The sequence below is a fragment of the Sinocyclocheilus rhinocerous genome, unplaced genomic scaffold (assembly GCF_001515625.1).
Source record: "Sinocyclocheilus rhinocerous isolate Xijiao unplaced genomic scaffold, SAMN03320098_v1.1 scaffold1115, whole genome shotgun sequence".
In the NCBI taxonomy this organism is placed as follows: domain Eukaryota; kingdom Metazoa; phylum Chordata; class Actinopteri; order Cypriniformes; family Cyprinidae; genus Sinocyclocheilus; species Sinocyclocheilus rhinocerous.
The window spans coordinates 169,907-189,086 of NW_015658514.1; the positions used below are offsets into that span (position 1 = coordinate 169,907).

Consider the following 19,180-nt stretch of genomic DNA (forward strand, 5'->3'; position numbering starts at 1 on the left):
AAAATCAGGTTCATTCAAAATGTTCATTCAGTGTAACAGACATGATCAACATGTGTCAGAGTATCAACATGTGTCAGAGTGTGTAAAATACTCTGGAAATATGTTTCCTAAACACTTATCTTTCACTTGTATGAACAATACTTAAATCTTCCTCAATATGTCCTGAACTAATACCAGATTAGAGCAGATAATGGGGCCAAAGGTACAAAATCACGGGGAAAAGAGAATACCTTTTCAACAACGGTTAAGTACAATGGAGAGATAATTATCTTTGGTTTTGGATAAAATGAGAGAAATGTGAAAGAGTCCAACCTTGAGTCTAGTGAGAGCCACTTTACCCTCAGCCGCCGCTTTAACAGAGAATGGCAACAAGCCCATAGACATCCTCATGCAGTTAAATACAGCAATGATAGTGTAGGCCTGTGGAGAAAAAATGGTTATAGTTAACAGTATAAAAGTAATGAAGTTAAAATACTCAAATTTACATCTACAGTACCAGAAGTCCACTGGGCTCAGTAAGATTATATGTTTTTAAAACAAGTCAGCATTTATTTGATCAAAAATACAGCAAAACAAATATACAGTCAAATATCAGTTTTATTTCTATTAAAAAAAATACTTTTAAAATGTAATTTATTCCTGTGATGGCAAAGCTGAATTTTCAGCATCCATTACTCCAGTCAGTGTCACATGATCCTTCAGAAATCATTATAATATGCTGATTTGGTGCTATTTTTGATATTTTTCAGAATTCTTTGATGAATATAAAGTTTTTAAAAAAAGCATTTAATTAAAAAGTAATAAAAGTATTGATTTCTTTCTGGCACCAAACTTTTTTACTGGTAGTGCCTATTTATTCATTTAGCAGAATATAAGCATATTTTTGTTTTTTGCACTCACAGTAGAAGGTAGAAGAGGCAGGTTCAGAGCAGTGTGGACAATGAAGGTGAGGATGGTTGCTAGTGTGGGAACTATCGTTGTAAAGGAAGTGTTTAAACTCTGAACATAACCAGCCTTTTGTAATAGCAACTTCTCCTTTTTCCTGATATCTAGGTTTGAAAAAAAAATAAGGTAGGATTAGATGAGAGAAAATGGAATGCCTAATGCATTCCATAGAGTCATGAGTAAATGAAATCATATGGATGGATGGATGGACAACCTGTGACGGTTTTTTCAAAAGACTCCTCCCACGCATACATCTTAATGAGTTTGATGCAGGTCAGAACTTCATTCATAGTGCGAACACGTCTGTCTGTCACAGACACAGTCCGCCGTCTAAACACACCAATCAGCCTGGCAATTAAAAACTACAGCGCACACATACAGACACAGAGGAAAAATCAACAAAACATTACTGAGATGAGTAAATATCAAATGCAGATCTCAAAACACATTACAGAAGAGACCAGCACACCTGTATTGGTAGGAAGATCAAGTAGACCAGAATTCCAATAAGTGCTGTGTATCCCAGAATGACGCAGGCATATATGATACATATGATCAGCAGGAACGGAACACACAGCAGAAATGTTCCAAACATGATTGCCTCAAACATTCGATAGCCATCACTCGTCAACACATTTATTGTCTACACCATAGAGAAACAAAGCATTAACACAACAAGCTCGATTTGTATTGAATGTAATTGAAGTCATTAAAAAGTGATTAGCAAAAGAGAGTAAATAAACACAAATAAATCCCCTATCAAATATTCACTGCTGAATCAACAATCAATAGCTTACCTCTCCTATACTAATGCTGGTTAGACTCCTGAGAGAGATGATTTTCTTGAAAGCGAGCATTGAGAAAGCTCCCTTCACTCTCACAGCGGTGCGCAAGTTCACAGCCCACAGGAGCGATGCAAAAAATGCCTTGCTAAATTCACCCACGAACAGGGCCACACACAAACCGACGCCATGCAACAGTGTTGATGACTCGGGCTGCTCAATGTAGCTCAGGATTTCATTTACTAAAATAGACTAGAAGGCAAAAAATAACATTCAAAACAGATCCATGATGTGTAGCAAAACAACAAAAAAACAGTTTATAAGAAATCATGCATACCAGATCAGAGGTTTTCACATTTAATTAGAACTATTTTATTCTGCTTCATAAGTAATTTGCCTTTAGTACAATGACAATATAAATTATTTAATTTAAGAAACAACTTTACAATAGCATGCTTACTTTTTATACTTAGAAACATATAGTTGATACTATATTTTTTGCAAGTGGGTCCCTCAAAAGGGATTATCTTCAATATAAAATGTTTAATTCATTTTTCAACTAAATGATGCTGTGTACTTCTACGTTATTATACATACCGGACCAACAAATGCTCCGAAAGCAAACAGGACAGAGACGAAGAATGCCACTATAAATCTTGTCTTCTGGAAACGCATGACCACTGCAGGAAGAGATGCCTTCTCTAGACCCACATGGGCAACTTCCTCATCCCACAGTCTTTGAAGCCTGAACAGAACAGAAATCACAACCTTTCTTTTTTTGAACATCCATTTCCCCACAAATACATTTTCCCAGACTCAACCTGGATATATGAAAAAACATCAGACGATGACTTGTGGTTTCATGTTCGCCAAGTACTACACTGGATACTCATTCTGCTGAGACTTCCTAAACTAAGTTAAGATTCGAATGGAAAGCTTATGAAGAATTTGCTTTTAATTGTTGTACCTTTCTCCATTGGTGTGGGCTCCATCATGAGGTGAGAGAAAAAGTGAGTCCTCATCTAACCGATTCCTAAAGAGCTTCCACATCATGGGTGACATCCATGCAAATGATGTGAAGGAGAAGAAACCAGCATCATCCACTGGGTGTGAGCTGTAAAAAGTTAGAAAATGTATATTTTTCAGAAATTACATATGAATGACAGACTTATTGATTAAAAACAGAAAAACTGGGGCATTTCATTCATTAACGATATAATAAAAACATATGTTCTTTTAGTATTTTCTCTGATCTATTGATGAAATGGACAGATCACTTTCATTATTGATATAAAAATATGTAATATGCTTATAATATGTTGAGAAATCTGGTGACCGTCTTACTTTGAGCCAAAACGTAATGGGATGAGGGTTTTCAAGCTTTGCTGGTACTTGTGCTTCTTAGGAGGAGGTTCTGGTTCCCTGTAATCTAGAACCGGAGGACCTTCAGGAAAAGCACTCATGACTGAAGCACTATCTCTTCTCTGTTTCTGCACAATAAGAGAGAAAAACAAAGGGATATGGATATCATAAAATAAAAGGGATTTTGAGTCAACAAAAAAATGAGAGTAAAAAATATCTCATTAGAGGACAAATGTTTTGACAGAAGAAAAGTAAAATATACAGTCAGCATCTCACTTACAAAAGAAACTCCTTCCACATTCTGTTTTTCTGTGGAGTTCCTCATTTTTCAGTTTCTGTAGGTTATTAATCAAGAACTTGAAATATAATCTCTTGAATGAATAAAAACTAGTGCTGTCAAATGATTAATCGTGATTAATCGCATCTAAAATAAACGTTTTTGTTTACATAATATGTGTGTGTACTGTGTATATTTATTATGTATATATAAAGACACAAACATACAGCATATATTTTGAAAATATTTACATGTATATATTTATATTCATATAAATTATATCATATATAAATATATTTAATATATAAACATAACATATTTTTCTTAAATATATACATGCATGTGTGTGTGTTTATATATATATAATAAATATACACAGTACACACACATATATTATGTAATAAAAAACTTTTATTTTGGATGCGATTAATCGCGATTAATCGTTTGACAGCACTAATAAAAACAGTACCATTTATGTCAAAAACAGTAATACTAATATATTAATAGTAGTAAAAGTGACTTACCTTTACCTGCTGTTTTTGTCTGTATACTGGACAATGTACTTGTCAGGCTAACCACGAATGCCTTAATACTCTAGCAGCAACGTGCTTTAATGTCCTGACGCTGAGTTACATCACTATTTTACCAGGCTCAAAGGTTAACATGAGCAGAGGTCTTGACACTCCTCCTCTGTCTCTCTCGCCGCCTGTCGGATGCTGCAAATCCAGTCTTTTTTTCAGCCTGTGGAATAAACCAAAGTCAGTTTATAACAGCCCTGAGGATACTGACTCTGGGTGAGAAGGCAAAGACACAAGAAGGTTCTTTCACCTACTTTTTACACAGATGTTATGTTACTGTTGATGAGTGTCAGTCACCACAATTAAGGTCAAAACAAGTTACAGTTTCTACGAATACAAATTTTAACAACAAATTGTCAGACTCTAAAGCTTTTATTTCTCTTAGCAACAGGAAGGGCACTAAATAACTTTAGCAATTCTTTAATAAAAGAAATACCGGACATTATTTGCATTTTACAGCATACTTGACAACATATTGAACTCTTCAAGCTTTTTATCAATCAAAATGTGAGGTCTGTCCTGTTTATTTATATATTAACCATCATAACTTCTCAGGAGGTGATGGTGCACCTGATCTCAGTGCAGGTCAATGCTGCTTTAAAGCCTCCTGACCTATGAACACTTATTTCTGATGAGTCAGTTTTGTTGACATGACAGTTAGCTAAGTTTACTATTTATTAACCTGCCCATGCCCTGCGTCACGTTACATTTATGATTAACACGGTGTTTCTTATTATCTTATCATTGGTTTATTCACACGTTCAAATGTTCTGGATTATTTTGTGTAGCTGAACCATAGACTGTAGAAGCGTAGCGGTCCAACAATAAGCTATTAACTACTCAACATCTTGTAAACTGTGTAGTAAAAGGAAAATAAAACCAAAATCGGCTCAGGTTTTTAGACCAAGCAATAGCCAATATACATTCACTTGGCAGATGAGTAGCAACACGCTTAATACCAAACAGTTTTAGCTACGTATATATTTTATAGAATACCAATGCTTCAATAATTTATTTGAATTATAAATTACTTATTATGTTTTCATTAAACTAATGTTTTTTTAAATTACATTACAAAAACAAACTCGCATGTTGCGCATTACCGTTATCATAGATCACCTTTTTCCAACAAATCCTCCTGCGCATGCGTTCTCGACATCATGTCATTCGTGCAGCAGTGCGCTGGATTGAAAGCGTTCAGAGAGCTTTTACGTATTTCATTCAGTCGTTCAACTAATTCCCTTTCAACCGGAAAATCAAATGTTTGGTTCAGCTCCTTTTGCCAACAAGTTCAAAAAAGATTTACGAAAAATGACCGATTCAAAATAACAGTTCATCCACGTAGCCTAACCTATATTAGATAGCCTATCTAACATCGTCTAAGGACCGTGGACTAAAGGAAAATTATAAAAGAACCTACAAGTGGATATTGGGTTGCATCTGTCTCAAAATGGAGAATAGCTTCAACTTGGCAATACATAAATGAAAAGAAAAAGACTCGGCATAGGCTGTGGCTGCAGACATCAAAGCACGTCCGAAATAATGCAATAATTGCGTAACATCCTGTTTCCTTGGCATCCTGTCTAAAATGCCTTTATCTGATCTTTTTTTTTTTTTCAAAGTATCAGATAAACCCTTCGCTCCATCTATGCAGTACATGATTTCATAAATGTCCCAAGAAATAAGCTTATGTAGCCAATAAAGTTGCTCAGTTATGATAAAAACTCACAAGAATTCGTTCTAAATCATTAGATGTGATTTTATAGTGCTGTTAGCTATATAGCCTACATATTGTCTGATCTCAAAACAAGTATTTAACATTATCAATTATTAGCAATATAACATCATGCTGATATAAAATTCAGGGTTTTTTACTTATTTTTGTCTACAAGCCAGGAGCAGATCCTATTTCAAAGAGAGAAAATTAAACAGAAAATGGAAAATACCTTGCATGACTTAAAACTTCTCATTTTCCGGTGCAAAGAACACAGGAAAAGGGAATTTCCTCCTTTCTTTTTGTGGCTAACTCGTGATACAGCATGTTTGCCTCCAAATCAAGCAACAAGTGTTTCAGATACACAAGCCTTGGAGTTTGCTCAGCGATGCATGTTTTCCACAACAACAGCTCTGTGTCTACTGACCAAACTATGTGAAACTCATGCCCACTTTCTCTGCTTTTCTTCAGTTGTACGTAACTATAACAGAACGTGAAGGATAAAGTCGGTCTCAAGATAAAAACTGTCCTATGAGTTCTTTTCACTCTATATACATTGATTATTGCTTGTATGTGTTTCAAACAGCCATTATCAATCCAAAGAAAACCAAACTGCTGAAAAAGTAAAATAATTGGATGATATTGCATACAGACAGACAACAATAACATACAGACGGTCAACAGGCATATATAAAAATGCAGACAAAGTAATCTAGAAACCGAACAAATAAACAATAGAAGGGAGGTGTTTGATATAATATTGTATGAATAGTAGTAAAAGATTTGAATGGATTCAGACCGATGTAGATGTATTGGTGAGATTAATCTGTAAGACCACAAAAGTTATAAATCTACAGATAAGGGATGTGGTGATTTTTGTATAGCAACCAGAAGATGCCACTGAAATAATTTCAGTCTGATGTACATGTTGCACAATCTTCACAGTGAGTCTGCATATGATTCAGTTGCAGTGTCCCACACTGTTGGAAACGGGTCATATCAAGTACTGCTGTTTGTCTTATTCATTTTATGGAGGCTTACACATATATCATGCTTTTGTTTGTACAATAAGGACAGTAGGACAGAACAGGTGCACTTGGTAATATGGTTGGAGGTTGTAAGATGTTTGTTAGAGAATTGTATTTTACAGTGGATCATAATTTGGCAAATGCACTATTATAAAACAGCTATTTAAGTACTGATTGTGTCAGGAAATGTGGCAGTTTAAAAAAAATTTTTCAAGAAATCATTAGCTTAATTTGACCACTTGAGGACGCTGTAAAACAATAAAAAAGGCTGCTGATTTTAGCCCTATTATTATTGTACTTCTACCCAAATTGCAGGTGTTCATAAGTGCCTTAATATAAATTTCTAATTTAGTTATCATGGGTTTGCATGACATTATGTTTCACAGTAATATGAAAATATTTGAAGTAAACATAAACTGTTTATATTGTGATTAATTTAATATTGGGACATTATGCAAAGCAGTAGCCTGGAGAGAGAGAGAGCAAGAGCAAGGCAGGAAATCTAATATTCTCAGCCAGTTCTAGTAGAGACATTACACAAAAGATTAGGGGTCATACTGTATCTGCCAAACTAATTTTAGCAACAGTCACAAGACAGGAAGCATATTGTGTAATGGTCTGCAAATGAAACAAACAAATAAGCATTGGTTTCAGTGTTCATCACCAGTAAGGCTCTTCTGTGAAACAATACTTTGAAAAGTAGTAATGAATGCTGTGTGTTGAGTCGTACAGAAATGTTCAGCCTTTGTGGATTTTGCCCTTTGTTTATCATTCATAGTTAATTTATTACTCTGTGGTTCAAGGGTGTGTCATTCAGTCCCCTCATTTTGCAGACATTCTTTTTGAGTATTGCGCTTCCTTCAGCTCTCACTGGATTCATCTTAACGGTAGGATTTTTTAAATTCTAAAGAATTTTCTTTATTGATTGTTGTATATTTGGGACACTTTTGCCGTTGAGATGACTGGGAAAATGTCCCAATTAAGCTGAATTCACCCTGTTATGTCTCAAAACAGAGCTTGAAACTAAATTACCTGCATGGCAAATATATATATATATATATATATATATACAACCCCAATTCCAGAGAAGTTGGGACGTTTTGTAAAGTGCAGTAAAATCATGAATCTGAGATTTGTTAATTCTCTTTTATTTAATTGACAAAAGTACAAAGAAAAGCGTTCCAAAGTTTTCACTGACCAACGTAAATGTATTTTGTAAAAATGAACAAATTTAGTTTTTGATGGCTGCAACACATTCCAGTTGGGACAGAGGCAAAATAAACGTGAAATGGTTATAGAATATCCACGTTAAACTGTTTTGAAACAGTTCACAGTAAGCAGGTGAATTGGTAATAGGTCAAGGTATCATGTTTGGGTATAAAAGGAGCATCTCAGTCTTTGCAAGCGAAGCTGGATCATGGCTCATAATTTTGGGCCAAATTTCACAAAAGAAAAGTGTCAAACAAATCAAAAATCGCATTTCGCAATGCAAAATTGCAAAGAATTTAGGTCTTTCACCAAATACCATACATAATATTGTGAACAGATTCAAGGAATCCAGAGACATCACAGTACATGTAGGGCAAGGCACGAAACCTCAGTTGAATGTGCTGGACCTTTGAGCCCTCAGATGGCATTGCATAAGAAACCGTCATGCTGCAGAAAATGGATTTGGAATTCTCAGTCCCAAAGACCAAAGGGACCATCCAGACTTTCATTAGTGACAGAAGCGAAAGCAAACGTCTGTCACGGTATGGGGGTGCAGCAAAGCAAACAGCATGGGTGACTGGAATATGTGCGAAGGTACCATTGACATGGAGGCATATACTGGGATTGTACAGAGATATATACTGTCATGGGAAGTCCATGGTTATTAGATCAAGACAATGCCAGCTCTCATTCCGCATGTGCTACACCAGCGTGGTTTCGTAGAGACAGAGTGAATGTGTTAGACCGGCCTACCTGCAGCCCAGATCTGTCTCCAATTGAAAATGTATGACCAGTCATGAAAAGGAGAGACAACGACGATCACAGACTGCTGAGCTTCTGAAGTCTTGTATCAAGTGAGACTGGACAAAAATTTTGCTTGCAAAACTTTAACAGTTAGTATCCTCAATTCCCAAACAATGAAACATTAATTAAAAGGAAGGCTGATGTGAGACAGTGTTAAACATGCCTCTTTCCCAACTTTTTTTTTTGGAGTGTGTTGCAGCCATTATTATTTTTAATATATACAATAAGGCAAAACATAAACTGATACAGATTTTTTAAATAATATTTTTGATACATTTTAGTTACCTAAAATATCTAGATTTACATGTTCATTTAGATGTACAGTTAATTAAAGAATTTCATTAATCTGAAATGTATTTTAAGATTCAAAAATATTATCTTGCTCCTTTAAATATATTATGGCATTTGAAAGATTACATGTGATAATAACAATAAAAAATGTATTTCCTTGAGCCACACTATTTAACATGCTTTAACATGCTTGTAATTATATATTTTCATATACTGTATAACCATGTAAAATGATTAGACATTTTATGTTAAAACTTTGTACATTGTTGCTTGTAGGGATATAATGGACCTGAAAGAGTACTTGAACAGGATTGGCTTTACTGGCCAATATGGCAAAGCCGACCTGGACAATTTGTTCACCATCCACAAGCTGCATGTTATGAATATTCCATTTGAGAACCTCAGCATACATTCTGGCGAGAAGAACACTATGGACCTGCACATCATCTATGATAAAATAGTCAAGAGCAATCGGGGAGGCTGGTGTTGTGAAAACAACCTTTTGTTCTCATGGGTCCTGAAGGAGACGGGATACAAATTCACCATACTAGGCTCCAAAGTGTTCAACTCACTGGAACAGGAGTTCCTCCCCATGGACTCTCATCTCATCAATCTGGTGGAGATTGATGGGAAGCAGTACATTGCAGATGTGAGCTTTGGAGTGTCGTGCCAAATCTGGCATCCCTTAGAGTTGATCTCAGGTAAAGACCAGCCGCAGCTTCCAGGCGTATTCCGCCTCATAAATAATGGGATGCAGTGGGTTTTGGAGAAGACCAACAGGAAGCAATTTGTCCAAGATAAGGCCTTTGCTAATTCCAGCCTCATTGATAAACGGCTCACCAAAACATTATACTCCTTCACATTAACACCCCGTGATGCAGATCATTTCCTAGAGACATCAGATTGCCTGCAGACTAGTCCAGACTCTCTGTTCATGCTCAAATCCATTTGCTCCCTTCAGACACCCACAGGCTTCAGAGCTCTGATTGGTTGGACATACAGCGAGGTCACATTTAAAGAGGACTCGGACTTGGTGGACATGAAAGAAATCCCAGACTGTGAGACAGAGGCTTTACTAAGGGAAAAGTTTAACCTGGTGTTAGTTAATAAATTCACACCCAAAAACAACAAAGCTGATTATTGCATCTAGTACTCAGCTCATCTAATAATTTTAGTAATCAGTGTGTTTTGCTTGAATATTGAGATAAAAATTGTACTCTCTGAAGGCTCTGCTTCTTTGTCTTTTATTATTTTGTATATATATTTAATAATTTAAATATTTTTGTAATTTAGGCTGTGAAACCATGTCTCCATTTTAAGGTTGCAAATGTCATAGGGCAATGTGGATAAATAATTTTCCATTGTATTTACTTGACATAACAACACTCATTGAATTTGTGCTTGTCAGATGAAGTCAGACTACACTGAGAAGGACACAATTAACATTATTCAGTAAACAGTGCTCATTATTCCCTTTGCCTACTTTGTCTCCTACTTTCAACTCTTTCCTTGCATATTCTGCCTCACTCCTGGGCCGGTAATAAATGATGATAAGATAAATGTTTGAATATCAGATCAAATTTGATATTTAATGATGGAAAGAGGACTTAAAAAAAGAGAGGGAAAAACAGAATCTAACATATGTGTGAAATTTTGTCAGTCTACAACCTAACAAACAAATAAATAATATAAGATCCATTTCTCATGTTGATCTCACAAAGCACATGACTATAAAAGAGAAAGATGGGGAGATAAAAACTTATAGAGAGAGAAAGAAACACACGCAGGTTTTTTCACGAGGTTTTTTTTCTTCCAAGAATAATACAAGAGGAATAATTAAGGGGAAAACCCCATCAGCACATTACAAAAATAATTTACTTAATAAGAAACTCAGAATCTTAAGCTTGCAGATGTTGAATTGCTAGAGATGTAATTTTGTTTTCAACAATGTACTTTTGGTACTACATTTCCTTTGACACAGAAGACATGCAGTGTAAAAAAATTCTACCTACTTCAGCTTTAAAAAGTAAGTTCAGTTGCATTACATTTTTAAATATAATCAGATTGGCTGTCATTTCAACTCCTTGTAACAACTGTAACAAGAAATGCAAGCAAGTACTGTCTTGACAGCTTTGGAATTTATTTAAATAGGCTAAATTAAGGCGTCTGATTACTGAATATACTTAGCTGAAAGACTAGTAAACAACTAAATATCGAAGCATCTAATAAACAAAATAAATTGACATATTTCTTTAAGATGACGCCCTCTTCTCTAGGAGCCAATGAGAAGAGAGCTTCCGCGATTGGCTTGCGCACGCTGACTGCAGTTGCGTGTGTTTGCAGGCCTACACTCAGCGACTACAGCACTTGGGGGAAGAGCAATGAATTCATTAGAACAAGCCGAAGGTATTTTTCAATAGATCGCTTATCAGTTTAGTGTTGTCATCTCCAAGTGTCATATCCAAATATTAGCGCAGCGTCCATGTGTTTGTTATGGCAAGTTAGATGTATAGTGTTGACACGGGGCTGCTAGCATCTAAGCTAAGATTCTAAGACCCTTCAGCTGATAAAAGCGTGATTTCTTTTGCTGACATGCACTGCAGCATTATTATGAACGTAAGTATGTTAAACGAAATCTCGCAAGACTGGTGCCTCAACAAGGAGTGCAGGCCCCTACATCCCAATGTGCATATTAATCACCCTATCTGCCCTAAATAGTATTGAAAATGACTAATATCACATGTATTGAAAATGACTAATATCACATGTAATTTAGGATGGATAGTATGCACATTGGGATGCAGGCCCGGTCTTGGCTTTTAAACGTGTTGGCCAATCATAATGCCATCATATCTGACACTGACGTATAATACATGCAAAATAGTGCACATTTTCCACAAAATGTAAAAGCTATAAAGCTGCCTGTGCATTGACATGCCTGGTACAGCTGATGTTTCTGACCCTATAAACTCAAATCAGTGTATTTGCCCATCTATATTCTTAGCTTTTCTTCATTACGCGTTTTTCAGAGTGATGTGAAACACAGCAGCATGGTGTCTTAAAGGGGTATTTCACCGCTGACAATGTGGTCTTTTAATAACATTTGGCTGTCTATACAGTAGAAAGGCGAAATGTTTTTGAAAAAGGGGTTACATGATTAAAAATGGAGAAAAAGGTTTGTGGTGTTCACTTTTGCTAGAAATGAAGGAAAACTCCAACACCCATAATGCTCTGGTTTCGATCCAACTGTCCATGGTAGGGAATACAAAAATGCGAAAGTACCATAGTTTTAATAAAAGCCCTGCAGCTGTCAGAAAATCACTTTAGCTGATAAATAAATTGGGAGATCCGGGTTCAGGTCATATGGGGGAAAAATACACATTGTTCATTTATATGTACTACCAACACCAACATTGTAATGATAGAAAGCTGTCTTTGAACTTGTCCTTTAAGTGGTGGCTGAATTCTTTGTAAATTAAAACTAAAATTAGAAAACAGATGTTGCTTACCTCACTGTCAGTCCTGTTCTGATGCAGTTGTTTTGCTCCTCCGCAGACCTGAAGGCTTTTGAGAGGAGACTGACTGAGTATGTGTCTTGTTTGCAGCCAGCTACAGGTCGTTGGCGCAGTAAGTCAGACTGGTCAGATCTTTATTAAACCAAGCAGTTTAAAACCTGGACTATGTGTCTGGTCTGAGCCAAGATCTATAATGCTTTTCAAGTGTCCATAGCATATTAATCAACAAGGACTGAAATGAAGCATATTGTGCCTTACATTGCCTTGTTTTAATTAATGAATTCTGCCTTCTTTTTGCAGTGATTCTGATCGTGGTGTCTGTGTGCACAGCCACAGGCGCCTGGAACTGGCTGATTGATCCAGACACTCAGAAAGTATGTAAAATTTAGAGGTGTCAGATTAGCGTCAAATGCCGCATTCTGCCTGTTTGCCATTATAGTTGTTTGTCTGTCATGTTCTCTCTTTCACAGGTTTCTTTCTTCTCATCTTTATGGAATCATCCATTTTTCACAATCAGCTGTGTGACTCTGATTGGCCTTTTCTTTGCTGGAATACACAAACGAGTTGTTGCACCATCTATGTATCCTTTTTAATACAGGAAATTTGTACTGTCTTTATTGTATTCAGCCAATCTGTTGACTATTGACAATTGCAAAACTGCAAATGATCAGTCACTACCAAATCTCTCCTTAACCACTTGCAGTATTGCAGCACGCTGTCGGACAGTACTAGCAGAATATAACATGTCCTGTGATGATGTGAGTACTTGTGTCCTCTGAATTGCCCTTTGCGATCTCTCAGTTTCACTGGTTTATGAATGCAAAGTAACTTTTCTTGTGCAAACATTTGTATTTTTCCCTCTCGCATACTAGACGGGGAAACTTATCCTGAAACCACGGCCTCATATCCAATAGCACCTTGAAGAGACAGAAGTGGAGAGTATTTCATATCATCATATTATTCATCAAAATTGCACATAGGCCTCAATGCCGGGACATTATCCATAAGTGTGTGAAGGTCGACCTCCCAAATAGGACTCTAACTTCCCTCTGCAATTTATGAAGAAGCAATGGGAGCTCAAACGAAAATGCCCATTTTGAAGAAAAACATTGGTTCTTCTATTTTTAGATAACATCCTTATATTTCTGTTGGAAAATTTTAGTTTTATTTGATTGTGGATTTTGATATCCTCATTTGTAAAGATGTTGTCCTATTTTAGATGCATACGGTGTATGTATTTTTAAGTAAATTGCTGAACACATAATCAATATGAAAATGTAGATATTTGTTCACATTAAGCTGACCTTTATATATGTAGGCAACATTTGTAGAATGTCAATGCCTATGACATGATGTGCTGCTTTTTGTTGTTTTTAAAAAGTACTTTTATGTGACCAAAGGCTGCACTAGATGTTAAACATATAAGGGAAACAAGCAAATGCATCTTTAATGAGTGTCATGTTTGGCTGAGATTTTATTTACTTTCACTCCAGAGTCAAAGTCTACAAGAAAATCTTTAAATGAGCTGTGTTTGCAATAATAAAAGGTGTTTGTTTTACAGTGTTTGTTGCTATTATTATTAATGTCTCTTAACCGGAAAACCAGTTAACAAGACAGATAATGTGTCTGCTTATCAAATTCCTATAGCCCAAATAGTACAGTATGGTGCTAACAATACAAAGGTCATGGTGGGTTCTGTTTCCAGGCAATGCATGTAATGATGAAATGTATAACTTGAATGTAAGTCGCTTTGAATAAAAGTGACTACCAGATGCATAAATGTGAAGGTATTATGCCAAATTTACACTGCAAGTGTGCTCCTGAAGTGTCTTTTTTTTTTTGCTGTCTTTACACAGACTATTGCTGCTCAAAGGTGGTATAAATGCATGTACGCGACAATTACAACTGTATATTAAGGTGCTAAGGTGGGTCTGGCTTTTAGGCAGCATTTCCGCGAATCGACTCTTTCGAACTTAGTTGCGTCATCACGTCTTCCTAGTGATTTACATATTTCAAAAACAAAAATAGAAAAATCACATTTATGCACATATTTCTGTTACAGTAATAATAAAATAAGTTTTTTAAAACGGATAGTAGAGGTTTTATTGCAATTTCGTGTTTTCCAACCAGTAATGTTACTAATAAAAAACGCAAAAACGAATAAAACGCAATTCCACCCCATGTCAATCCTTTTTTATTTACACTATCAGTCAAACGTCTTATCACTTCAAATGCTCTTTCTATCGGCACATTGTGAATCGTTTATGTCAATGTCAGTGAGTTGGCCAGTGAGAACCGCTCGGACCGATTCAGTCAGACTCGCGAAACAACTGTTCAGACGAGTCAAAGGAGCGATTGGTTCACGAAGCAGACATCGCAGGAGCTCACGCGGCCACCGTACTTGTTGTAAACATGGCGTCTGACGAAGATAGCGATGAGGATTTCGTGACTTATGGAACTCCTTTAGAGCCTCTGGAAGAAGGTACTAAAAATGTGTGCAATGAAGCTGTCATTTGTGGGAATTTGCAGGTTTTTGATACGTAGGAGCTGTGAATGTTTTAATAAAAAAATGCAGGCGTAGAAAGCGCACACTTCCCTACACAAATCCACGGTGTTCGTGTATTTCAGATGAACCCATCAGAAAGCCGGTACCTGTGCACGAACAGACGGTTACAGATGAGAAGGGCCGTTACAGGAGATTTCACGGTGCTTTCACTGGTGGCTTCTCCGCTGGTTACTTCAACACAGTCGGCTCTCAAGAAGGTCAGTGACAGCCTTGCTCAGTGCACTGATGCTTTTAATTCTGTTAACCGGGTTTGTCGCAGTTTAACTAGTCTGCTGCTGTGTTCTTTAGGCTGGACTCCATCAACGTTTGTATCGTCTCGACAGCAAAAGGCAGAGAGACAGAATGCTAGACCAGAGGACTTCATGGATGAGGAGGTTTGTGTGTGGATCACAGTTTTCCTTGTCAATAATACTGTGCCTTAATACCTGTGATGTTCTTGACATGTTTTGTCTAATATAGAATGTGTTTACTTAAAGGATTTTAGTGAGCATGGTATTGCCCCTCGAGAGATTGTCACTACAGATGATTTTGCATCTGAGAGGAAAGATCAGTTAAAGGACAAGGCACGAGCGGTTAGCTCTCTTGCTGCTCTGATACCTGGAGACACTGGACTGCTGGAGGAGCTTATTGCCCCTGCAAGGTAATCATCACTCTCTAACTAATATGATCTAACTAAAATGTAGTTGTAAACTAAAGTTTTTGCATTCCATTGTGTAATTCCAGGTCATCCATTGGTGTGGAGCTGCTGAGAAAAATGGGCTGGAAAGATGGCCAGGGAGTTGGACCAAGACTGAAGAGAAAGCAATGCAAGCAAAACACTGGTAATGAGACAAAATATCATAAATGTTTTGTTTTAACTGTAGTGCCATTTTTAGGTTTTAGATATGGAAAGGCTCTTTCTCATCTTTCAGATGCGGTTAAAGTTTATGGCTGTGTGTTGCCACGCAATGGATCAGAGGAGTCGGAGGTGGGCATTGTTTAGTGTGTGGGTTTTTCATCAGATTAATTTGAAGCTTATTATGGCTGTGTCTGGAATCGTATACTTTCATGACTGTGTAAAAAGTGTGTTCTGTATAGTATAAATGTAATCTGGATGTACTACATTTGCCATGTTGTCGTCATTGTTATGTGACTTACCAGGGTCAGTTGCGTCGCTTTACTTCTATTCAAAAATCCCCTCCCGTGTCTTGGCGTCATGGCATAGTAAAATGTCCACTAGATGCGCAATTCAGAAAGTAGTAGATCATCTGGGTACTTTTCATCTACTGTCTTAAGTTATGAATACTGTGAATTCAGATACACTACTCTTTTCACATACTGTTTTTCACCTACTGTTTAGTAGGTAAGTGTGGATATTCGGATGCAGCCTATGTGATTATAATGTGAAGAATAGACTTACTGCTGAACTTGCTTTAGTGAGACTGAAAAACATATGCCCAATTTTTTTTTTTTTAAGGAGGAGGATGATGAATTCGCTCCAGAGAATGTGACCTTTGCCCCCAAAGATGTGGTCCCAGTGGACTTCACCCCTAAAGTCGACTCCCATGGTCTGGGTTACAGAGGGCTCAACCCACTTCAGGCCTTTGGTGGCGGATCAGAATCAGCACATATAAACCTCTTCACGCTTCAGTCTGACAGAACAAGCAGCTTATTTGGAGACAGAAATTCAGGACAGCAACGCAGGGGAGGGATTGCAGGACAGGTAAGGCCAAAGTACAATCAGTAATGGCCTAAAAAAATTAAATTTGAACACTTCTATTAGAAGATACAGGTGCATCTCAATAAATTAGAATGTCGTGGAAAAAGAACACAATCACAATTAAAAGAACCAAAGACTTAAACTACTTCAGTCTGTGTGCATTGAATTTATTTAATACACGAGTTTCACAATTTGAGTTGAATTACTGAAATAACTGAACTTTTCCACGACATTCTAATTTATGCACCTGTACATGACATTATTGTATACATGTGTGTAGGCTTTTGGTGTTGGTGCAATGGAGAACGAAGATGCCGATATTTATCATAAAGACTCCATGTCCAACTATGATACTGTTCTGGGAGGAGAAGAACCAGGGGATGGACTCTACGGATGGACCGCTCCCCAGCAGTACACCAGGAAGAAGAATGGTTGGTGACAGGAAGTACTTTGCTGAGTTCTTATAATGTCATGATACTTCCCATCATTTAGGTTTCATCAGGATGCCAGAACTGAATGCTATTTGAGTGTTTTAGCAGGAAAAACGGTTTCTTCACGACAAATGAATTTGTTTTTTTCCAGACTCAAAAAGAGATGTGGTATATTCGGGCAGGATTCTGGATGGTTTTACATTGGCCTCCCAAGTCACAGAGATTAAAACGGTAATATTCTCTTTATTCACAATAACAGTACCAGGCCTGAGTTCCTTTATTACCTTATTTGCTGTGAATAAGTTGTGCAGTTAAAATGGGCTCATTGGTTTTGTTTTCTAGGTCTATCCTCCCCCTGATTTGCCACGTGATTATCGGCCCGTACATTACTTCCGTCCTGTGGTTGATTCATCCGCCGTCAGCCCCATCGTTGCTCAGGCACTGCAGGCTTCACGTGGACACCTATCACAGGATGCATCACAGCAGGGCCGTCACAGCTTAGACTCTTCTCAGAGGCGTGACATGCTGGGATAAACGCCTCTACAGGGTAATGATGTTCAAGTTCAAGTTCAAGTTCATTTATTTATAAAGCACATTTAAAAACAGCCACAAGACTGACCAAAGTGCTGTACATTAAAATCAAACCATAAACACATAAAACATAAATAATAAAACATATGAATTTAAAACCAAAAGGAATGACAGATAAACATTCTGAAGACAGAGTAATAATCAAGACCATAATACAATGTAAAAAGAATGGGATATTAGTAGGCCAGATCAAACAAGTGTGTTTTTAAAAGTGACTTAAAAATGGATAGGGAAGGTGCCACTCTGATCTCAAGTGGCAGATTGTTCCATAACCGAGGCCCAACCACAGAAAAAGCTCGATCCCCTCTATGTTTAAGTCTGGACTGAGGAACTAAAAGGAGATTCTGATCACTGGATCTTAGACTTCTAGAGAGAGTATAAAAATGCAACAGCTCTGAGAGATAACTAGGGGCTTGGTTATGTAAAGATTTATACACCAGTAAGAGAATTTTAAAATTGATTCTAAATTGAATGAGGTCCCTGCGTATGTGTTGAGATTGTTTAAAAATCATTGGCATGATAGATTTGTAATTGCAATTGAATTCAGATTAAGGCTGATTTTCACTACATGATTATCAAGAGTGAAATAATTAATGATAATACTATTATTGTGATATCTATAGAAATATTGCAATCAGTCAAATTGATCTTTTGTGGGGGTTTTTTCTCTCTTTTTGGCTGATGTATCACTCAGAAAGTGTGTAGGTAGGCAGAAAGAGAGTTTGTAACCAAAACTTTACAAAAAGAACTTGCTGTACTTAATGCACATTCTGCATTCTGGGGTGTTGCACACCCCAACTTTAAAAGCTACCAGACTTGCAAACTAACTTTTTTTGAAAGTGGGTGGAGTGGCTCGCTTTTGTCTATCATCTCCTCCATCATGATTTTGTTCAGCAGTAGTATCTACACACTGTTGTCGTCTTTTTTCCTGTTTTATGACTAGTGGCAACCAGCGTCAAGGTGCAATACCGCCACTTATTGTGTTTAAGTGTCAACCAGATAATTACTGGCATTTGATGATGATATTGTAAGTTTAGTATTAGCATGCTATTAAAGGGTTAGTTCACCCAAAAATGAAAATTAGGCTGCGTTTTACTCACCCCCGAGGCATCCTAGGTGTATATGACTTTCTTCTTTCAGACGAATCCAGTCGGGAATTATATTAAAAATTGTCTTTGATCTTTCAAGCTGTTTAATGCCACTCAGCGGGTGTTGCATTGCTTCAGTCCAAAAGAACTTAAATAAAAATCCATAAAAAAAAGTGTCTCACACGGCTCCGGGGGGTGAACAAAGGCCTCCTGTAGCGAATCGATGCGTTTTTGTAAGAAAAATATCCATATTCAAAAAGTAATAATCACTTTAATCTAGCTTGCGCTCACTGTTGTAAA

General features: G+C 36.9%; 4 protein-coding genes across 4 annotated transcripts in view; 3 read left to right on the top strand and 1 right to left on the bottom strand.

The window, feature by feature from the left end:
- abcc12 (ATP-binding cassette, sub-family C (CFTR/MRP), member 12) overlaps positions 1 to 5,184 on the bottom strand; it is a 20,572-nt gene extending 15,388 nt beyond the window's left edge. The window contains exons 1-10 of the mRNA XM_016530674.1: positions 5,048 to 5,184; positions 3,891 to 4,107; positions 3,370 to 3,424; positions 3,072 to 3,217; positions 2,695 to 2,841; positions 2,325 to 2,472; positions 1,743 to 1,979; positions 1,415 to 1,588; positions 1,160 to 1,307; positions 901 to 1,049 (exon numbers count right to left, since the gene is read on the bottom strand). Of these exons, the coding sequence (XP_016386160.1) occupies positions 901 to 1,049; positions 1,160 to 1,307; positions 1,415 to 1,588; positions 1,743 to 1,979; positions 2,325 to 2,472; positions 2,695 to 2,841; positions 3,072 to 3,217; positions 3,370 to 3,414 (1,194 nt within the window). The 5' untranslated portion in view covers positions 3,415 to 3,424; positions 3,891 to 4,107; positions 5,048 to 5,184. The remainder of the gene's footprint in view (positions 1 to 900; positions 1,050 to 1,159; positions 1,308 to 1,414; positions 1,589 to 1,742; positions 1,980 to 2,324; positions 2,473 to 2,694; positions 2,842 to 3,071; positions 3,218 to 3,369; positions 3,425 to 3,890; positions 4,108 to 5,047) is intronic.
- A 2,202-nt stretch (positions 5,185 to 7,386) lies between these two features.
- LOC107722424 (arylamine N-acetyltransferase, pineal gland isozyme NAT-10-like) lies at positions 7,387 to 10,166 on the top strand. Its single transcript, XM_016530785.1, has 2 exons — positions 7,387 to 7,573; positions 9,267 to 10,166. Exon 2 carries the CDS (start codon positions 9,274 to 9,276, stop codon positions 10,138 to 10,140), a length of 867 nt encoding a protein of 288 aa, XP_016386271.1. The 5' UTR covers positions 7,387 to 7,573; positions 9,267 to 9,273; the 3' UTR covers positions 10,141 to 10,166.
- Positions 9,614 to 14,456, top strand: cnep1r1 (CTD nuclear envelope phosphatase 1 regulatory subunit 1). Its single transcript, XM_016530786.1, has 7 exons — positions 9,614 to 9,691; positions 11,248 to 11,396; positions 12,546 to 12,617; positions 12,806 to 12,879; positions 12,976 to 13,085; positions 13,209 to 13,263; positions 13,378 to 14,456. Exons 2-7 carry the CDS (start codon positions 11,372 to 11,374, stop codon positions 13,417 to 13,419), a joined length of 378 nt encoding a protein of 125 aa, XP_016386272.1. The 5' UTR covers positions 9,614 to 9,691; positions 11,248 to 11,371; the 3' UTR covers positions 13,420 to 14,456.
- Positions 14,457 to 14,879: 423 nt separating this feature from the next.
- LOC107722390 (G patch domain-containing protein 1-like) overlaps positions 14,880 to 19,180 on the top strand; it is a 9,265-nt gene continuing 4,964 nt past the window's right edge. The window contains 10 exon segments of the mRNA XM_016530742.1: positions 14,880 to 14,987; positions 15,134 to 15,268; positions 15,360 to 15,445; positions 15,548 to 15,711; positions 15,795 to 15,892; positions 15,983 to 16,038; positions 16,528 to 16,773; positions 17,051 to 17,201; positions 17,353 to 17,432; positions 17,544 to 17,748. Of these exon segments, the coding sequence (XP_016386228.1) occupies positions 14,918 to 14,987; positions 15,134 to 15,268; positions 15,360 to 15,445; positions 15,548 to 15,711; positions 15,795 to 15,892; positions 15,983 to 16,038; positions 16,528 to 16,773; positions 17,051 to 17,201; positions 17,353 to 17,432; positions 17,544 to 17,748 (1,291 nt within the window). The 5' untranslated portion in view covers positions 14,880 to 14,917.